Consider the following 20837-nt stretch of genomic DNA (forward strand, 5'->3'; position numbering starts at 1 on the left):
ACCCTCGTCGAGATATTTAAAATCGAGTGTTTACAATATCAAACATCACAGCTGGTGCTGTTGAGTACTGCCATTCAAGTCAGCACTGACACTGGTCTCCTGGAAGCCAGCAACAAGCCTGTCGGTGTGCATTGTTGGCCTTCAGAAGGCAGAACCCACTTAATCTACTTTGAGGCTGTTAACATTTGTCCTTCAACAGGTAAAGTATGCGAAGAATAAAAAAAGCTACAAAAAGGCAATCATAAGATTAAATATCGGTAGGTAGGTAGCTTTCTTTAATAAAATCATTGTCATCTAGTTAAATGGTCTTTTTTTTTTTTTGGTTACAGACTGTTCCAGTTATTGAAAAGGGGCCTTTAAAGATCCAAACTACTATATATTAAAATCCAAACCCACCTGCACCCTACATGTTGGAGGGAAGTAACTTAATGTGCAAACTGGCAAAACAAATGTGGATAGGGGACATCTTAAAACCACATGCCCAATTCTTAGTTTATTTGTTTACAATATCAACTTCCAAGGAACCAAAGTTCTAAAAAGACACAAAACAGACCTTCATCTTTGCATTCCTTTCCAAATAAACACAAGAAGTATGTACAGCACGTTTAATAATATGCAATATGCAAAAGCTTTGTGTTGCTGTTAGCAACATCTCTACCCACCCACCCTCCGTATTCACAAATGTACCTTTTACTAAACACAATCACACCACTAAGCCTGTTAGTTTGCAAGGGTCAGGTTTTGGTGGAACTGGAGAACCTTCGTCCAGGGCTCCACTCATTTGAGCGCACGTTGTAGACTTCCACTGTATTCAGAAATCCATTGCCGTCAAACCCTCCTACTGCGTAAATGGTATTCCCGACAGTTGCGATCCCCGCATTGCTCCTTGGTGAAGTCATGTTTCCAACCATCTTCCATTCATTTCGAGTTGGATCATACATCTCCACACAACTGATGGCATGAGAACCATCAAAGCCACCGCCGACAAACAGTTTTCCTTAAATAGAGACGAGAGAGTGTACATCTAGAGCAATGCTGAATATACTAAGAAAAAAATCCAAAAACACCTTGGACACCAGGCTCTTGCTAAAATCACTGGTTAAATAGAAATGTCTACTTATTCTTTCAAAAAGTAGACTTGAAGTTGGGATACCAAACTTCCCACCCCCAAATAACTATCAAGGTCAATTTCTGATTCAGTGTTTCCAAGGCAGTAAAATCTCTCCATGAAGCAAACCAACCTTGTGGCTGGCAGCTAGTAGAATGGTTTCAACCAGTGCTTGACTAGTTTTTTGAGATACAGTGAATAAGATGGGAAAAACCCTTGGAATTCAATTATGCTTGTTCCAAAGATACTTCCTATGGAATTCATTCATAGATTTAAGCAATGATTCATGTAGTAAGTCTCTAAAAAGACTTCTAATGGGCAACAGAGATCACCCGTCACCATAGAAGAAATAGAGATCACTCGTCAGCAGAAATGGCTAGTTCTCAATTCATATACAGAAAAATCCCCAAAAGGGTTTCATTCCAATGATTCTGATGTAAGTAAAATCCCTTTTGTTTTTAATGTTCATTACCTGCTAAATTATGACAGTATTTTAAGACAGTAAGACTTGGCATCTGTTAAGCGGACACCTGAAAATCACATGCTGCAGCATTACATGCAATGCAGATTAACTACAATATAAAAAAATTTTTAACTACCCAAGGTTGTAAAGTGGGATATGCTGTAAGTTAAGGACCAACTATAGTTATTCTAATTGGCATTTTCTTAAAATTAAGAATGAACTCTTAGCACCAACTTTACCTCTGCAAAATCCCGAATAACTTACCATCAAGAACAGCTACTCCAGCTCCTCGCCTAGCCACGTTCATGGGTGCGATCAAAGTCCAGGTGTTATTTTCAGGATTGTAACGTTCTACTGTGTTCAAGCAATTCCAGGACTCTGCACCCCCAATAATGTACAAATAGCCACCAAGCTCACAGACTGCAGACTGGTGTCTACCTACAAATTAAGGCAAATCAAAACATGGTACTAATTAGAGCTCTTAAAACTGTGCACATACTACACATACTGACAGTTTAAGGGATCTTAGTTAAAAAACAAACAATTGGGGCAGTGGGGAAAAAACAAGCAAAAACCAGCTTACGAATGTTGAGCGGAGCACAGCTTGTCCATGACTTTGTTAAAGGATCAAACACATCACAGTTTTTGAGACCTTTTTGACCATATGGATCAGAGCCACCAACAATGTATAACTTCCCATTCAGAGCACATACACCTAAGTGAGCAGAAAATGATGTTATAGGTAGGAAATGACATTTCAGTACTACGTGGCTCAGAAGCAAGTACTGTTACCTGCATTACAACGGTTACTCCTCAATTCTGGGACAGGTGTCCAGTCATCTATGTTTGGGTCATACATTTCTCCACAGCTTAGGTCGTCTGAGTGGCCATTCGATCCACCGACCACATACAGCTGGCCCTGTGGGCACAGGTAGATTAGAATTCCCGCCTTTCTGAAGTTATGACGAAGTTAAATATGAGTTGCAACTTAGTAAGACTCACCATGAGCACAGCCATTTGGAATCGGGCTCTTGGTGTTCTCATGGGAGCAAGAAAGGTCCACTGATCTGTGTGTGGGTCATAGCATTCAACGGTTCGAAGACATTCCTCTCGGTTGTAGCCACCTGGGAAAAGAACCAAGAGTAAGCCGAGATAATGGTTCCTGACCCCCAATGGTTTACGTAATCTGCGTGCTAATAGCGTGCACATCACCCCAAACCCAAACCCAACCCACTGGCCTTTAGGCACTGCAGACTCAGAGACCCCTCATGGGTTTCCTGAGCAGAGTCCAGTCTCTCCCGCAGAGCTGCTGCTGGTGGCTTCACACTGGCCACGCGGACAGCAGCACAAAGCTGAGTGCAAATACCCAACATCAAGCTCAGTCACTGCAAGACTTTCAGGAAGAAACTCCTCACCCCGCAGCTCTTACCTGCAGCAATAAGTTTGCCATTCATCTCGGCGGTGCCCAGGCCTGATCGCGCATACTGCATGGGAGACATGGGCTTCTCGATGAGGTCGTCTGGTTGCATCTCAAAGCTTAAACTCTTAATTAGTCTCGGGGTACTTGTTGGTGAGCTCTGTGGGCTGTTTCGTCCGTGAAGGAAAATTACACAGAATGTACCATCCAGCACAGCCAGGCACAAGTAAGTGTTATCTGTAAGGACAGAGTTACGGTTCGAGATGCAATTATCGTTACTTTTGGTTAGTTAGGGTGTGAACATGAAACGGAGTCCACTTTCTTCAGACCCCTGACGGCCATTGTTCCCCAGAGTTAATCACGTCTCAGTTTTCCCTCCTCAAATAGCCATTTCTTCAGATCCCTGACTGCCATTGTTCCCCAAAGTTAACCACTTCTCAGTCTTCCCTCCTTAAATAGCCATTTCCCCGTAAATGGTTCCGCTCAATTCTCCTTGTTAACAATGGAGCGGAACCATTGATTGGGCAAGTTCTGAGCACTTACTTGAAGTCTTTTCCGAAGCAACGATTTTCCACTCATGCTTAGGGCTTTGCACTGTAGCGTTTGGAGAAGAGAGACATCCAGTGGAGCTGCTACTTATCTGCTTATGGCCATTCTCACGGGGTGGCTTTTTCTGCAAAATCAAAAGGCAGCTACAGAAACCTAGCCAAAGACCATACACTGACGCACCTGTTTCTGACTATTCCACAGCATTGAAAAACACAACATCCATCTAGGCACAGCATTAACAGCACACAAACCAACAGTTTCCAATAGACAAAAAATATTGGCCTATGTACTTCGTTCTCCACTCAAAACTATCCCAACACAAATTGTCTGGTCAGAAAACAATACAAAAAACATGTTTCAATGGGTAAAAAAGGTCACAATCCACTTACGCTCACATAAGAATTTGGCATAGAAACGTCCAAAAGATGCTATAAATTCATAATAGCATGTATTAACTAAAGAAAAAAAGAGCAATTACCTACTGCCTTCAAGAAACTGCCACACAATCCACATAGCCTGGTGTTTTTCATTCAATACCAACCCAAACAATGAGACTCAGATTCATCCAGTCTCTCTTCAAGTATCCCACGAGAAAAAAATCTCAGAAATTACAAGAAACACTTCAAGGTCTATTTCTTTAGAGGGACCTTCAAGCTACAGAGTGGATTTAGCAGAGTCTATCCACACACAAGGAACAATCAGCAACCAACTGGTAATACTTAAAAAATACCAAGCACTCAGAGACCCAGAACCAACAGGAATAGTGAACGAGGAAGGAATGAGCAAACCAACAAACTGCCCAATTATCCTAAGAGAACTACACTGTGTTCTTACATAGATTGGTTCTTCCAGTTCTTTTGGCCACACACCAGTCCCAGAGTGGGAAGAGTTAAGACTATCCTGAGAGAAGCTGTCAGAAGAACTGATAGTACGTCTCCTGTACCCCGCCAAGTCTGCTTTAAGTCCCAGAGCCACATGGACAGGGAGGAGGTCTCTGTGGTGATTTTCGACTTCTAAGAGAAGGAAAGGTCATAGAACAACACGGGAAAAGACTTGGGAAGCTCCCCGACGATCTTGTAAAGAAAACAAAAATCAAAAGCTTAGGTCAAACCAGTGTGGTGACACAGTAGGTGTTGATTACTTTTAAGAAAAGACAGGGAATGTTCCATGCTAATGGCTACCATTAAATTCTATTTAGATGTTTAGTAGGCCCTTACTGTTGGGCACTTATTTATATCACCCATTTTAAAGGGAGACATCACCTATCCATTCTATAAACTGAAACTCCGAGTGGACAGACACAGCAGACATTGTCTGACACCATATACTTACAATAAAGTTTAGGAATTCCGGAGTCTAAATCCTCCCCGCCCTCGCTCCACTCCCACGAGGTACATACACCCCATAACCCAATGCGTGGAAAGAAGAGGTCTAAGCACCCCAACTCAATGATCCGTCCATTAAGAGATCACTGTTGTAATGGCTATAATTGAATGAAAACGAAATGTAGAAAAACGCTAGCAAATGAAGATGAGTTATGTAACCAGAGAGGTTTACATTAAAATGCTAAATCCTACCTATTCCTCCAAGGAGCCCTGGTGCCATAATGGATCCACACCGGGCTGCCAGCTGCAAGGTCAGCAGCAGCTGGGAACTACCAGCCGCTTCATAGGCAGACGCGGCTTTCGGTGCTACATCTCAGAAACTCACAAGGGCAGTTCGACCCAGTTCTATAGGGTTGCTATTGAGGCGGTGCGCTTTGTTTTCCTGAAACAGTTTCAAACACGATACACAGGAATGTTTCCTGTATAGCAGTTTCTCCTACTCCGCCTCTCTGGCTCACACTTCTTTTCCCGTTGTCATCTGTGGAGGCTGTCTTGTCAGCCATAATCCCAAATAAGGGGTTTCTTAACCACATGATTTTCTAGAAATTAACACCATTAATGGCTACCAAGTGACCTCCTGAAACCACATGTAAGAGAGAGAGAGCCCAACTTTGTCTGATGTGATCTCCCAGAGAGTTCTGACAACTGATGGGTTCACTCTCGTACAGCGTCCTCCTCTGCCAGGTTGCTTTCACAGCACAGTTCTGTTCCTGTCCCCCGAACTTTCAAAGTTGCCTCTTCCACCTGAGGCCTAGTGTCTGGATCTTCATCCTTGTCACGCCATGGTCTTTATTCACCGTAGCTTAGAGAGGCTTCTAATGAGTCGTAGGTGTTAGAATCTGACCCATTCTTTTTTTCACAATCTCCCTCTTAAGCAATCACTAAGGCAAATTAACTCCATCTATGAAAAGAAATGCCTAGAACTCATCTTCTTTAGCACAATTAGGCCCTTCAGTTTTGGTTCATCACAGGTTATTGCTAAGGCTAATCCACAAGGTACAGCCCGCCTTGAATTGGTTATAGAAGTAGGAAGGGTTCAATTATGTTCATAAAGACAATGAAGAAATATGCAATCTTATTACCCAGAGACTGCCACCAAATAAGTATTTGTATAAGCATGATCATCTGTGAATATCCAGGTCTTTGTGGACAGAAACACAGGCAGACTTGAGGTTTTGTGTGTTCAGTTCCAGACCACTGTGATAAAGCGGGTCGGGACCATTTTGTGGTTCCCCTGTGCATACAAAGTCACGTCCACCCTGATCTGTAGTCTATTAGAAGAGCCTCGATGGGGGAAGGTTTGAGCTGCGTACTTAAAGGTCAGTGATTCAAATCCACCAGCTGCTCCATAGCATGAAGATTTAATAGTCGGGTGTTCTAAAAGACTGACTCTCTCCGAAACTCTACGGGGCAGCTAATAGCTGTCCTGTAAGGTCACAATGACTAGGATCGATTTGATGGCAATGGGCTTTGTCATCTGTCAAGTGTGCCAAGAACCTTATGAAAAAGTCTGAAATGTTGCATGACTCAACAAAATGTTAAGAGACAAGAAGTCAGCATAGTCGGAAAAATGACCCAAATGGACGTGCCTGATGCAGGAGCACCATAAACTTTTTAACATGTAAACCCGGTGTCCACGAAGGGCAACACGCCGGGTATGCCAGTATCGTAATATAACCAGTCTTCCTGTTGCTGGACTGCAGTTTTGTTTAGCATTGCCATAAAGCTGTGATATGTATGTATTCGTAATGAAATTCACCTGTATAACCGAAGTTCGGTCCTATTCAGGTCACACTGACTGACTTTTTAGTCTGGCTCCCTGCACTTCTAGGTCTATACTCCTTGCACAGATACTCTTCCGAGCATCCCTCCGTCTGTCATGCAAATTTTCCGAAAGCCTACGGCTGCCTCAATGTCACCTCTGAGAAATGTCCCTTCTCTCCCTTGGCCCGGCAAGGCCCTCTCGTCGTCTTTTGGAGATTGATCCCCTGTTGTAAGTTGCTACTGTTTTACCTATTCCTAATAAGTAGGTCACACAAGCAGAATGTCTTCTGCATATTTTTCATTCCTCAAAGCTGACTTCATGGACTGCTACCTGAATCAGATGCTCAACCTTTGTAGGTTGAAAATAATAAAAGTTAAAAATTCAGGGTAGAAATGTTAAAAAAAATGTACACAGTTCTCAAAGAAGTCAAACCCAAACCTCTTCTGAGCCTGCAGATACTGTCGTGGCCCACCATATAAAGCTTACACCTGGTAAGATCCCCATACAGATACTGTGCACACCGCTGACCTTCTAATTCCACGAGACGAACACCCTTCAATCTGCATCAACACAGAGACCATGTTGAGACAGACACAAAGGATGCCTGCTATGTGACCACTACAAGCACACCTGTTCATCTGTCGTGTTCGACACACCATCTCATGTTAGTAGTCACCCTGTGCCTTTCACAAATTACGCCTAACGGTCATCTCTGCTGCACACTAATTTATTGGTATAAAACCCTAAAATAAAATCTGCATGGCTTTATCTTATTGGTCGGTTTTAAAACCTACTCTTGTAATCTTGTTTTATGAGGAAAAACATCTAAATGAAGTTCCCTATTTTGTTGAGGTAATATATATATATATATATTTGGCATGTGGCAAAATGGCTAGTAAGCCTATGAGAGATACATACTTGTTTCTCTTGAAAATGTTTCTGTCCAAGTTATACCAATGAAATTCTTCCACTTTCCTTTGTTAAAGGAAAATTTAAGTATGCTACAAAATTCTCTAACCAAGTCTTAACCTGAGGTTACCTCAGACTGTGCAATGTGTACCTGCACAAACTGAATGTGGTCATCATCACTGCCAAACACCTCAGCCTGTCCATCTAGGAGATTCCCATCAAGCAGCTTGTGATCAGCTGAGTAGTACAAGGTTTGAACCTGCAAAACAGCAACAGAACACCCATGTGGCTGCTGTCTCCATGGCTACTCCACTAGTATGCAGATACACAAACGCCTCAAGGTCACCTCCAGGGAGCTTCTTGACATCTCACTCGGGCAGGATCACGGAGCAGAGAAAAATACGTGTCACAGCGGTAAAAGTTTAAACACAAAACACAACATCAAATACAAACTCTTGTAATACTGGCTGCAGAGTCCTTGGCTTGATGGGCTTGAAAGAAATCTCCATTTTTTTCATCATTTCTACAATATAACAGTGAAAAGGAAAAAAGCGCACTAGGTACAATGTATAAGGATTCTTAAAGAATATGCATATTTACAATAAAATACTGAATATGGTTTACACTGTTGAAGATAAATGGTCTGGTTTGCATAAATAGATTCTCCTGGGCAGAATAGGCAATGTCAAGAAAAACAAAGGAAAACAATGCAAAAATGCAAACAAACTGTAGAAATATTCCCCTTCAGAGATGCACGCACAGGGGCAGTGCATCTGCAAATGAAGTGGGAAATGGCATCTGGCGATCATCTTTTGGCCTTTTAGAAGACAGTGACAATGTTTTAAAGGCGTAACAGATCTGGTATGTGTTTAGCCTTCGGAGAGGCTTGGAAGTAGAGTGATGAATTTCTCAGTCACTTCCCAGCTCCGATGGCTCATTTTCGTTCCCACCATTTCTCCAACCATCTTTTCTCTTGGGCATTTTTTTTTTAAAGTAGCCCAAGTTAAATCAGTGACTATATGTATGAATAACACCATTGAAAAACACAAAGCTTTAAAGATAAGAATCCTGTAAAGGAGTAAACACCATTAAATCATCATCGCTCTCTGCCCACAACGGGTTTTTCTTAGGAGAACTGGGGCAGGACTGCTGCTTCTTTACGTGTCAAGACACTTGAGGTTCCTTCTGGTCTCTTCAGTCGTGGGTATCCTAGTTTTGTTAATAAACCTATGGGGAGATAAATCAATGGGGAGGAACAACCATTAGAAGCTTTTACCTACTTGGTCAAATTTAAAGCAAAAACCTGTGAAGAAAAATTAAGAATCTATAGAAAATTTCAGTACCACCTCCCATTTCTAACGCAAATTACATGCTACTTTAAAGAAAGTTGACAGCACATAATAAGCAAAGAAATAATTTTTAAAAAAAAGGAAGGAAAGAAAAGCAGAAGAGCAAACTGAACAGTTCATTCAGCTCACCTGGACACCCCCCCTGTTTCTCAGCTTAGGGGTACCTACAGCAAAATTTAGATGCTTTAGGGTCATGGTCACAAAATAAAAGTGAAAGGGAATCCTTCATGTTATAGCAACATAATGTGTAAGAATTGTCGAAGCCCATTTACTTAGAGACTAACCTCTTCCATCAGCTCTTCCAGACTGTCTCCATTCTCCCAGATGCTACGCTGCACCCAGTTGATTACCTTTGTGTACAATTTGCCATTGCTGGGCAAGCACACGTTATCTTCAAGCATTACCTCCAACTAGAATTGGGGGAAAACAGCAAACATGTATCAATATTTAACCTGACTACAAGCTTAAATCTCAATTTCTTAAAAAGTTCTCATCCATGCCCAGTTGCATCTCTCCTATCGTGTTATGGAAACCATTACACACAAACGCAAAAACAGAGAGTAAACCACCAGCAGGCAGAACGCCACCAGTCCCGTTTAAAAAAAATGGTGTCAAGTCGATGTAATTTCTGAAAAAGTTCTTAATTTGCTTGAAACAAAGTGTGTCCTGGCTAAATCTGGGGAGAGGAAATTCTTTCCCGCACCTTTAGCCGTGGAAGCTTAAGAAACTCTTCCTCTTCGGAAATCTCTAACAAATGCTCCTGAAGGTAAGCGTCAACCTTGTTCAACAAGCGGCCATCTCCCATACAACTGGCAAAATTTCGGTAAGAGATGCAGCTGGTAACATCCATTCTTGATAGCAAATAATCACCACAAACCTGGGAAAAGACATTCACAAGTGCCAACAATTATGTACACTTGCTTCAATTACCATTATAGATCCGCTATGTACGTATTATGTAGAGAGATAAAACGTTAACTAAAAACCAAAAATCAAGGCCATAAAATAAGTTTGGTAGTGCTAGTAAACGCATGGACAAATGATAAAGAATGCCACAAAAGGAAATGACCTGAACCAGGTTTTATAGGAGAGACGGTGATTACTGGGTGCAGAGAGGGAGGGAAGATGCAAACAACTGCATTTGGCTGGAGCCAAGAACAAGATTAAGTAGGTAACAATTTCGAAAAGACAGCAACTGTACTAGTTCAAGCCGAGACCTGACAATCAGGCAAAGGCCAGCGAACACTTACTTACTTACAGGGCCAGATAGTTTAGGCTTTGGGACCACACTGTCCCTGTTGCAACTATTCAATGTCACTGACGCCAGAAAGCAGTCCGAGCCCATAGGAAAGAAAATGTGCAATGGCTACATTATAATAAAATTTTATTTGCACAAGCAGGCAGCTGGGTGGTGGCCTATGGTTGGCAGAGGATAAAATGCCCCTTTCCCTCATGAATAATTAAGCACTTCTCACTGGTGTTAAATTCTAGAAGGAATACTTAAAGAGAACCCCAGAAGTGTGAAACAGGTAACTGAGGGCATAAGCTTGGTGAATAATTTTTGGGGAGGTAGCGAAATAAAAATCTCAATTCATGTTATCCCAGAGAGCCACAACCATTCTGTCATGGATGACTATTGGAACAGCACGCCATCAGCTCAAATTACCTTTGAAAAGTTCAATTTTGCTACATTCCTATGACCAAAAAGGAATTAAAGTTAAAACACATATGCAACGTACTGGAAACAGAAGACCATCGGCGGATAAAATGAGACATACGTGAGTGCTACGGGGTTTTTTCCCCAGAGAAAAGAACAATTGCAAGCTCTTGCCACAAAACATTTTTACAAATTCTGCATTCAGTAAGCCCACTCCCAACCACAGCAATCCCTGGGCATCACTTCGGGCACTCTACCTGCTTTACTCGGTCCATCTTCAGTTTTTTGGCTGCAGAATAAACATCTTTTACTAACTCCTTATCAGCTTTCAACCTATTAAAGCAAAACAAACCAAAAAACCCCCACTTTGTTACTGAAGACATGAAGACTTATAGTCCTCCTGATTATCCATCTAGTTTCACTGTCCTGGGTTTCTGTTGCCTGAGGTCAACCATGGTCCGAAAACATTAAGTAGAAAATTCCAGACACAAATCATTCCCAATTTTAAAATTGTGCGCCATTCTGAGTAGCTCTGTCTGTTCCCACCCCGGGGCATGAATGATCCCTCTGTCCAGCTTGCCCACACTGCAAATGTTACTCAACCGTTGCTCACTTAGTAGTCCCTTCAGGTCAACCGCCCCCGTTTTGCAGTGCTTGTGTTCAAGTAGCACGTATTCACACTTTATCACAGATGTGATAAAGTACAATACAAAACCACTATATAAGGTTTCGCACTATGGGGCATTCACAGGGAGTGGGGGACGGGCAGGGTGTCTGGGAACGTAGTCCTCACAAGTAAAGGGAACCAGTAGTGATCGCAGTACTTACTGAGCAGTGTATGCATAATTCAACAAGACTTCAACAGCATCTGGGTTGAGATCATCGAATTTAACATGAGAAACTCCATGAGGATCACTGTCACTATTAAAAATTTCAAATAAATATGGACTGCAACAAGCCAGGACTGCTCTGTGAGCCAACATCTCATGGCCACAAACCTGAAAGTGTGAAGAACTAAAATTAGAAGAATTATGAACTCTTATTTCTCTAACTATGATTTCTGAATCCACGGCCTTAATTCCCAGATAAAGAGCACTTCTTTAATAGTTTCATTAAATGCCTACTATGAGACTAGAAAGGAGTCCTCTGGGTGGTAGAAATAGGCGAAAGGCTAGGCCACTTATCCACAGGTGGCAGTTTGAGTCCACCCAGAGGCATCTCACTAGAGAGGCCTGCTGATCCACTTTAAGTAATCAGCCACTGAAAACTTCACGGAACAAAGTTTTCTTGACAAAAGTAGGTTGCCATGAGTTGAATGGATTCAATTGGCAATCAATTTAGAAAAGAGTAAATAAGTTAAATAGAAATAATCTGTGGATAAAAGATTCTATTATGTTTCCAAATAAAATGTAAATACCTGAAGTCGAACATCACAGAACTGTCCACTTTTCCTCAGGGCATTTAGTTTGGCAACAGAAGACTCGATGAAATTCTCATCTTCAAACATCAAATATCCATTGGGAATCATGTTTCCTTAAAATTTGGCTAAACAGAGGAAGGAAAGTTGAATGGTTGTACTGGTAAGCAGAAGCTTTAAAGATTATTTTTCAAAAAGCAATATAGTATCTTTATCCTCAAAGCCCACTTTACGAATACAAGAAATTGTTATGAACCCAAAATAATGGCAACAAATGCTCAAGTCTTGTACATTTGTTGCCATCATCATTTCCAAAACATTTTCTATGTGAGCCCTTGGTATCAACTCATTTTCCCCACTCTCCCCCACCCTCCCTCCCTCATGAAAACTTGATAATTTATTTATTTCATGTCTTACACAGAGCACTGTCTCTCTACACCCTCTTTTCTGTTGTCCACCCCCCTGGGAGGGGATTATATGTAGATCACTGTCATCAGTTTCTCCTTTCACCATCCATTTTCCCCTTACCCTCCTGGTATTGCTACTCTCATTATTGATCCTGAAGGGTTTCTCTGCCCTGGATTTCCAGCTTTCATTTGTACCCGTGTACGTGCTCTGGTCTAGCTGGATTTGTAAGGTAGAATTGGAGTCATGATAGTGGGGGGAGAAGCATTAAAGAACTAGAGGAAAGTTGTTATGCTTCATCTGTGCTATACTGCACCCTGACTGGTTTGTCTCTTCCTTGTGACTCTTTTGTAAGGGGGTGTCCAATTGTCTACAGAGGGACTTTGGATCTCTACTTTGCCCTCCCCCTCATTCACAATGATCATTTTTTGTTCTGCGTCTTTGATGCTTGATACCTGATCTCATCAACACCTCATAGACCACAGCTTGGTTGCTTTTCAGCTCAATGGCCGCTTGTTTATCTTCAAGTCTTTAAGACCCCAGATGTTGTATCTTTTGATAGCTGGACAACATCACCACATTTGCTTATGCACCCATTTTGTCTTCAGGGATCATGTCAGGAAGGTGAGCATCACAGAATGCCGGGTTATTAGACCAAAGTGTTCTTGTCTTGAGGGAGTACTTGAGTAGAGGCCCAACGTCCATCTGCTGCCTTACTACTTAACCTATAAATATATGCATGGAGATCTATTTCCCTGTCATAATTAATAAATTTACATATGTACATGCCTGTATTTAGATCTCTAAAAATGTCCTTTGCCTCCTAGGTCTTTCTTCTATTTCCTTTTACTTTCTTCTTGTCCCACTATCATGTTCGGCCTTCATTTGGGTTTCAGCTAGATTGCTCTTGATCAAGCACCATAAGACATTCTATGCCCTCCTCACCATCGATTTTAGATCACTTGTTCCCTAATCCCTGGGTTTGTTGCCAACCCCCTTCTTCCCCTGCCTCCCCTCTTCTATGTCCTCCCGGAAACCCGTTGTTTTCTCCTCCAGCCAATCTTACTCTTCTAGTTTGTTTACATGGCCCTCAATTAGACGATTTCTCAGCATAAAAGAATTGAGATTTATATGTAGAAAATTGTCCAACTTCAGAACCTTCCCTGCCTAAATACTTTTTAAAAAGTTATTGTTATTTGGTGCTACCATGTCTGCCAAGATTATGTTTATAAATTCTTTGGAAAATAAAGGATTACATATGGAAATCAAAAGGATAAAACAAATTCTCTTCCCGTTCCAGGTTGCACTTACTTCAAACACCTTTATCTTTAAAGTTATATAATAAAATCGGGTATTTATTGTTCGCTTTTGCCACTTTGTTAATAGAAATTTTAAAAATGTTTCTATAGCTCTAGTCCAGCCACCCAAGATGCCAAAAGGAAAGAGGCCAGGAGGAAGGCAGCAGCTCTGGCCCCTGTGGTCAAGCAGCATTAGTCCAAGGTGGTGGTGAACCTTTTGTTTGAGAAAAGGCCCAAGAATTCTGACATGGGCCAAGACATCTATCCCAAGAGGGACCTCGCATGCTTTGTCCGATGGCCCCAGGCAGTGGCAGCAGGTGATTCTCCACTAGTGACTGAAACTGCCACCTGTCCTTAAGCAGTTCACTCAGGCCCTGGGCCACCAAACACCTGCCAGCAAAGGAGACATCCCACTAAGTGACTGCCCATTCTGCCAAATACCATTGCTGCCCTTACACATGTCAACTTGAAGACAAAGGAGCTCTAACTAGCTGGTGAGAGTGATCAAGGCCCCAAATTGGTGGCTCTTATCGCCAGGCTGGGAAAGGCCAAGGGCAAAGAACCCTCCAACAAGCTGGCTGATGTACACAGCTGGCTTTTCTGCATATCAAAGTAAAATTTAACCTTCAGATGTCTACTTATAAATCATTGATGAAAAGTGACAGATTTCAACTTAAAATAATTGCTTTATTTTAATTCAAAATCACTCACGGGTAGAACGGTGGTGGTAATTACTCTGTCCACCACACACAATGAAAAGGACTGACTCAAAAGGTTTCCATTATCCTCAGCAATGTCTTTAAAATACCGAGTCACAGTGTTAGATGTGGCGATGAATATTCACTTACCTGCTATACTGGTGAGAAATAAAATTCTGGGAAATCTTAAATAATCCAAGGACACAGGAGTGTTAAAATGTAGTACTTCGTTCAGCTATGAAGACAATGAAGGCGGATGTGTCTTAATTTCTAATGGTGACTCCAAAACTATCAGGCTTGAAGATGATGTAATCAAGTCCTTCAAAGCTAGAGACACGAGTTTCTTCTGTGGTAGTCATGCAGCATAATCTGCAACAATGACCATTTAAATTAGATTTTCACAATCAAAGACTGTGAAGATCATGAAGGCAAAAATTGTTCCACTGGCAGGAACAAAAACAACCTACGAAGGATAATACATAACCATTTTTCACTTAGCTTGTAACTACTCAGGTGATACAAATAAAAGGGGGCGGGAAGGGAATAAAAAACCCTCTCCTGGAGAGGAGGAGCTAGTAACTTTCATTGTTTAAGTAGAAGATAAAAGAGGTAAAATACAATACACATATAAATAGTGGTTAGTTCTAATATTCTTTGCTATTCCTGTTCAACTAATACGTAAACATGTTATTTGTTTGTAAAATCTGCTCAAATAGAGTTAGGGAAGTCCGCCAGCCAGCAAGCATGAACTTTTAGCACTTTTCCTAGACTTATAGACAATGTTACAGTGCAACGAGATGTACTATTCCCTAAAATGTGTTCTCTAATTCCCAGTGCCTCAGTGTCTATTCAAATGGTCCTCTCTACCCAAGAATGCCTTAACTCATCTCTTGCCAAACACAACCTTACCTGCTCCCCAGTGCCTCTGCTTAATCCTCTCAGTTGGACATTAGTTCGTTCATATCCCCCATTTCCCCCAAATGTATAGGTTTGCCAGTAGGTCTCTCCAGTGCTATACAATGTGGATCTGTGGATCCACCTTGACTCAGGGCTCCTTTAAGACAAAGCCTCATTTTGTTCATCTTGGCATCCATTCCATCTCATCCCGTAACTAGCCTAAAATTTTTGAGTGCAGGGATGAGTAATTTGCTTAAATGAACAGAATAAACAAAACAGATGGATCCCTCTAGTTTAGATGATTGTTTTTTTCTATTACTCATTGCCATCAAGTTGATTCTGACTCAGTGACCCTATAAAGTAATACAGCACCAATGGAACCATTCTACGTCAAAGCAAATCTTCAAGTCTACCAGTTATGTCAGAACCTACCTAGGGCAACAGTTCCAGTTCTAAGGAATATGTCTATTGTGTCATGTTTGATACAAGCACAAATCTATAAGCACTGCTGCTTAAATCCTAAAGGATTTCTCCTTAACGTTTCACTTCAAGGAAGCCTACCGTATATACTCGAGTATAAGCTGACCCGAATATCCACCAAGGCACCTAATTTTACCATAAAAACTGCATTTAAAATGTGCAGAAAAACTCGGCTTATACTCGAGTATATACTATAAGTTATTCTGACTCGGTTTAGGATAATTGTCAATGCTAACCCCTGCAACAAAACTACAGCATAATTGTTAGCTAAAAGTAGATTATTCTTATGAAAACTTTTGAGTGTTTCCCAAAACAAAACAACCCTCCAGATCACACCAAGGAAGTTACAGGAAACCCAAACTAACAACTAACACACACTGTTCAGAGACAGCTCAAAGCCATGGTGTCTTACCGCTGAACCCTGGTTTCATTTTGCCTTTTTACATGAAAGTGAAAATCCTCTTCAGATTTTTCATTAGCAAATACAGCTCCTAACAGGTCTTTCATGAAAACATGTGGTGCAAACTTTCAGAAAACAGGGAACATTTGGGTTAAGTACTTGGGTTAGCCTCTTTCAGAGGCTCCACACTGCACCGAGAGTACCTCAGCTGTTCTTAAAAGAAATTAGCTAACAACAAATGCTTTCAAACACACACAATTCTATGGATATTGAAAGAATACAGTAGCTAAAGAGACCACCCAAAAGTTCAGCTTCTGAAATGCCTCCAGCTTTCTAAGGTGCTTGTATAAGGAGGCTGAAATGGGAGAAACCTAAGCACAAAGGTGTCCTTTAAAAGCCAAATATAAAATTTTAGAGATTTATAAATACTTTAAACTTTGACCAGACATACATTATTTACTTGGACATGGCTTATAATCTAACCATGAATTTAAAGTGACATCTATGTAAGACCTTAAAAATATTTGTGAAAAAATAGAATTAAAAGATAATGGAATTTTCCCACAATTAAAAAAATCCACCTCATAATTGCTGAGTTATTTTGAATTAAAAATTGATAGTTAAAAATACTAGTTTTGGAGAAAAAAAATGGGGAACTGTCAAGAGCAATTCTTGGCATGCAAATTTGTTAAAACGGTGTAAGTTATTCAATAGGGTAAGTCCCACTACATTTAGTACATGGTGTTGCTGACTTTTGTACTTGAAGAGCTTACAGACTAATCTCTTTATAATCTACTAATCAGTATAAGGATGCACTGGTGGCCTAGGGGGCTAAGCACTGAGCTACTACCCACAGGGTTAAGTGGTTCAAACCCATTAGCTGCTCTTTGGGGAAAAAAGATGAAGTTAACAACTCCAGTAAAGCTGTCATCTCAGAAACACTGTCATATAAAGCCATTAGGAATCTGAATTCACTAGATGGCAGTAGGTGGTGGGATCAGTACAACCCAACTTGACCTTAAAACTTAACCCAAGTCCAACTCACTGTCCTCTAGTTGATCTACATGACATTAAGTTAATGTGAACTTTTAAAATGCAACATATTCTCCAAAATGAAGGCATCTTCGTTTTACGATTATAAAGTGCAAGAGACTAATATTAAAGTTTAAACAATCCAAGTATGAAAAGCAGATGAGGGATTTCTAAGTCAGGAAGCAGAGTGTACTACTAGTGAAACAGCAGGGACGGTTCAAGGCAGTGTAGTCCACATGGGTGATATCAACCTGAAGGGAGCGAGCGGGGTGCTAAATAAGTACCTGTTTGCTTCTAAAGGGGAGCAGTAGGTCAAATAAGTTTGGGTACCTTTGGGCCAGGGGACTGGGTACAACACAGAAGCACACCAATGGAAGACCCAGAACGCTCATGCTTCCCACATCAAAATCACTGCCACGGCTTCCAGTGGACTTGGTGGGAGAGCAGAAGTGCTTCACAGAGCTTAGGAGCCTGAGAGTCAGTCTCACAGGAGTGAACAGTTTCTTCCTGTTCTCTCAAGCACCTCTTAGGTGCACATCCAGGATTAACTAAGGAGTGAGGATTTAAGATACAGTAGCTTAATGTGGGGCATTATTGTTAAATCACTACCAAATTTTAGAACCCCAAAAAACTATTTCGTGTGGTTCTGATGAAATTTAGAAATCATTCTTGATACCACCTCAATCTATACCCTTAAAAAAGTAAAAGATTTTTTTAAGTACTCTGCTACTAACTTGCTAAATTTCTCAATGTATCAACTGAATCAGTAAGACAGATGTTGCTCCTGCAGCTTTTACTCTTAATTTTAATTTTTGAATACTTTTATTTTATTAACTTGTTTTAACCATTTTTATTTTCCACATATTTTATTTAATTTACACTCTTTAAAACACATGGGGGGCTTCCCAAACATTAAGAATTCCAACTATGTGTAGGGTTTAACTACAGTCATACTGAAATTTTAATCGGTACTTCATCTTAACGCCAAGATTTATAAAAATTTATAGTTCTCCATAAAAGAAAGCATTTTACATTCACCGGAAATGATTTGCTTTCAGAAAAAGTTACAAAAAATAAAAGTGCAAATTAAGACAGTGGGTACATAAACTAGTGTTTACCTACTAGCCACCCAGAGGTTCCAGTTACTAGGTAAATGGAGGAACCATTCCAGGTCTTTTGGGTCCGTGGTTTAAATCCGGTTTACCTCTAGCTAACAAATTCTACACATTTGACATGCAGTCTGCCTATTGGTGTTAAAGTGTAAGGCTCACTTCTCTTTTAATGGCCATTGTTATTCTAATCTCTAAATTTACAAACTCCTCTTTAGCACCTTTAAGACAAGGTCCAGTAGCATTATGCCTAAAATCTTCATTAGTATTGTTATCCCAAGCAATTTGCTTCTGAAAGACCACAGCCTTGAAAACCTTAGTAATTCTACTTTTGTACACAAGGGGTCGCAAGGAACTAATAACAAATCAATAGTTGGTGCTATATTTGGCAAAAGAAAATATGGCCTGTGGTAGTCTGGTCCACACCACATTGGCTCCGTTACAAGAGAACTACTGTCATTTGTAGGTCACTTCCGACGAGCAACAGAAAGAAAGCCTGCCCAGTGCTGCACCATCCTGACCATGTTTGTGCCCACCGTGACATTCCAGCGCTTGGTGAGGGTCTGTCTCATTTTCAATGACCTTCTATTTTACTTACCAAGCATGATGTCCTTCTCCAGGGGCTGGTCCCTCCTGGCAACATGCCCCCAGTATGTGGAACAAAACTTCTCCACCAGTGCTCCTGGAGGAGCATCTGGCTGTACTTCTTCCAAGACAGAAACTGGCTTTCAAAGATAAAGGCTGGCATTTGCCACTAGGCCCGTGTCTTGCAAACATCTGCCAGCAGCATTTCCCTTTACTACAAAATGAAGTCATTAGCTCTTTTAAATACCGGGAGCTTCATCCGGCAGTTATTAAAGGCGATCACCACAAGTCCTCAGACAGCTTTCTGCCTGGGTGTGCGCTAATCCTCCACTGGTAACAAAAGTGTGCCCTTGTAAGTGTATGATTTCTACTTACTGTATGTACCGCGTCTGGAATGTCAGCTAGCTCCAATAGAGAGGGCTGCTACATATTAGAACATAGACGTGTATATATCCATCTAAGTGTTGTGGAACTCCGTCTGATCCTGCCTGACACCTTCCAACCACCTGCACATCTTGCGGTGTGTGCGCGCGCGCGTGTGTGTTGGGTGTGGGTGGCGAGCAAACCTCTCTGGCATTTGGCTAGCCCGTCCGTGGCGAGAGCTCCGGAGGGACAGAGTGCCAGGCCGGCGCGGGCCGTCCTCAGTGCAGCTGGGCCGGTCGCCCGCGGCGCCACACACCTCCGCGCCCATTGGCCGGCTGCGCAGTCACTCAACGCCGACGCGCCCGGGCAGCGTCCGCTCCCCCTCCTCCCGCCCCCTGCTCCCCGCGCTTGGCAAGAAAAGCGGGCAACGTGGAGCGGGAACAAAGGACCCCGCGGCCGAGGCGATCGCGGGCGCGGGCCCCCCGAGCTCTCGGCCCGAGAGCCCGCGGTGGCGCCGGGGCTGGCTCCCGGGCAGTCCCACCGGAGGGTCCTCCGGGACTCGGGGGTCCCACCCGGACAAGGGCGCTTCCCGCGGTCCTCTCAGCCCGCGGGCGTGCAGGCCCCGGCCCCGCTCGGCTGGCCCTGGCCCCTCGGGGAGAAGGGACACACGTCCGGCGCCCCGCCGCCGCCACCGTGCCTCAGCAACCATGGCAGCGCGGCGCGGCTCCTCGCCCCGGGGAGCGGCGGCAGCTTGGGGCGCCCTTCCTCCGGGACTTGGGCCCCGCGCCGAGCCTCACCACCTCCCCCGACAGCCCGCACCACCCCCTGCCCTGCGGCTGGCAGAAGCAGCGCGGGTTACCTGGTTCCGCTCGGTAGAGATGGAAAAATTCATCTCGGGAGCTTCGATGGGGAGCAGGAGGAAGCGGGCGGGAATCGGCCCAACGGAAAGAGGCTCGAGGCGGCGGGCGGGGGGCAGCGGGAAGACGAGCGGCCGGTGCTCGCAGGCCGGAGCACCACCGACGGTTCGCGAACACGCGATGGTCCGCTGGCTCGGCAGCAAGACGAGGGAACGCGCGCGACGCCTCCCGGCTTCTGACCTCCACTCGCGCCCGGAGACACTGCCGCCGCCGCCGCGCGCTCACACCGCACCCCCTCGCACGTCACCACGTGCACCGCCGCCGCCAACGCCTCCCGGCCGCTTCCGGCTCGCTCAGTCCGCGAATCAAAGAGCGATCGCGGGGAGGCCCCGCCCCCACCAGAGCCCCGCCCACCGCCCGCCCTTCTCCGCTCTCTGAGTTCTACCCTTCTTGCTTCAATTAGGTCAGCGCAAGGTGATTCCAGGAAGAGCAGCCGCGCTTTGGGCGCTCCTGGAACTGATCGGGCCGCCCTGTCCCTCGCCCTGCACCCTCCTGTCATCCTCTCTGGCCGTTCCAGCCACCCTCACCTGCCCTCCCTTCCCCTAAGGGCACAATAGCCAGAGAGACCGCGTGTGGGAGATTAGATTTCTGGGCTTCAGACTTTCACCTAGGCAACCGCCACGTGCCCCCTGCC

At 43.2% G+C, this 20837-nt stretch overlaps 1 protein-coding gene across 1 annotated transcript; it reads right to left on the minus strand.

Annotated features, from left to right (window-relative positions):
- Positions 1 to 247: 247 nt before the first annotated feature.
- Positions 248 to 20413, minus strand: IVNS1ABP (influenza virus NS1A binding protein). Its single transcript, XM_075528399.1, has 15 exons — positions 20146 to 20413; positions 14571 to 14789; positions 12020 to 12147; positions 11431 to 11600; positions 10860 to 10935; positions 9649 to 9822; positions 9230 to 9355; positions 7748 to 7855; positions 3532 to 3661; positions 3001 to 3225; positions 2574 to 2695; positions 2364 to 2490; positions 2155 to 2286; positions 1836 to 2009; positions 248 to 997 (listed from the first exon to the last, which is right to left on the minus strand). The coding sequence occupies exons 3-15, from the start codon at positions 12128 to 12130 to the stop codon at positions 735 to 737; spliced, it is 1938 nt and encodes a 645-aa protein (XP_075384514.1). The 5' UTR covers positions 12131 to 12147; positions 14571 to 14789; positions 20146 to 20413; the 3' UTR covers positions 248 to 734.
- Positions 20414 to 20837: the final 424 nt, after the last annotated feature.

Source organism: Tenrec ecaudatus, chromosome 1 (assembly GCF_050624435.1).
Source record: "Tenrec ecaudatus isolate mTenEca1 chromosome 1, mTenEca1.hap1, whole genome shotgun sequence".
NCBI classification, from domain to species: domain Eukaryota; kingdom Metazoa; phylum Chordata; class Mammalia; order Afrosoricida; family Tenrecidae; genus Tenrec; species Tenrec ecaudatus.

Coding starts and splice junctions, on each gene's coding strand:
- IVNS1ABP (XM_075528399.1), bottom strand. CDS start 12,130: ATGATTCCCAATGGATATTTGATGTTTGAAGATGAGAATTTCATCGAG. Junction 3,662..7,747: donor ACCACATTCAGTTTGTGCAG/GTACACATTGCA, acceptor TTGATTTTGCAG/AAAAAGCCACCCCGTGAGAA. Junction 998..1,835: donor TGGAGTAGCTGTTCTTGATG/GTAAGTTATTCG, acceptor TCTCTATTTAAG/GAAAACTGTTTGTCGGCGGT.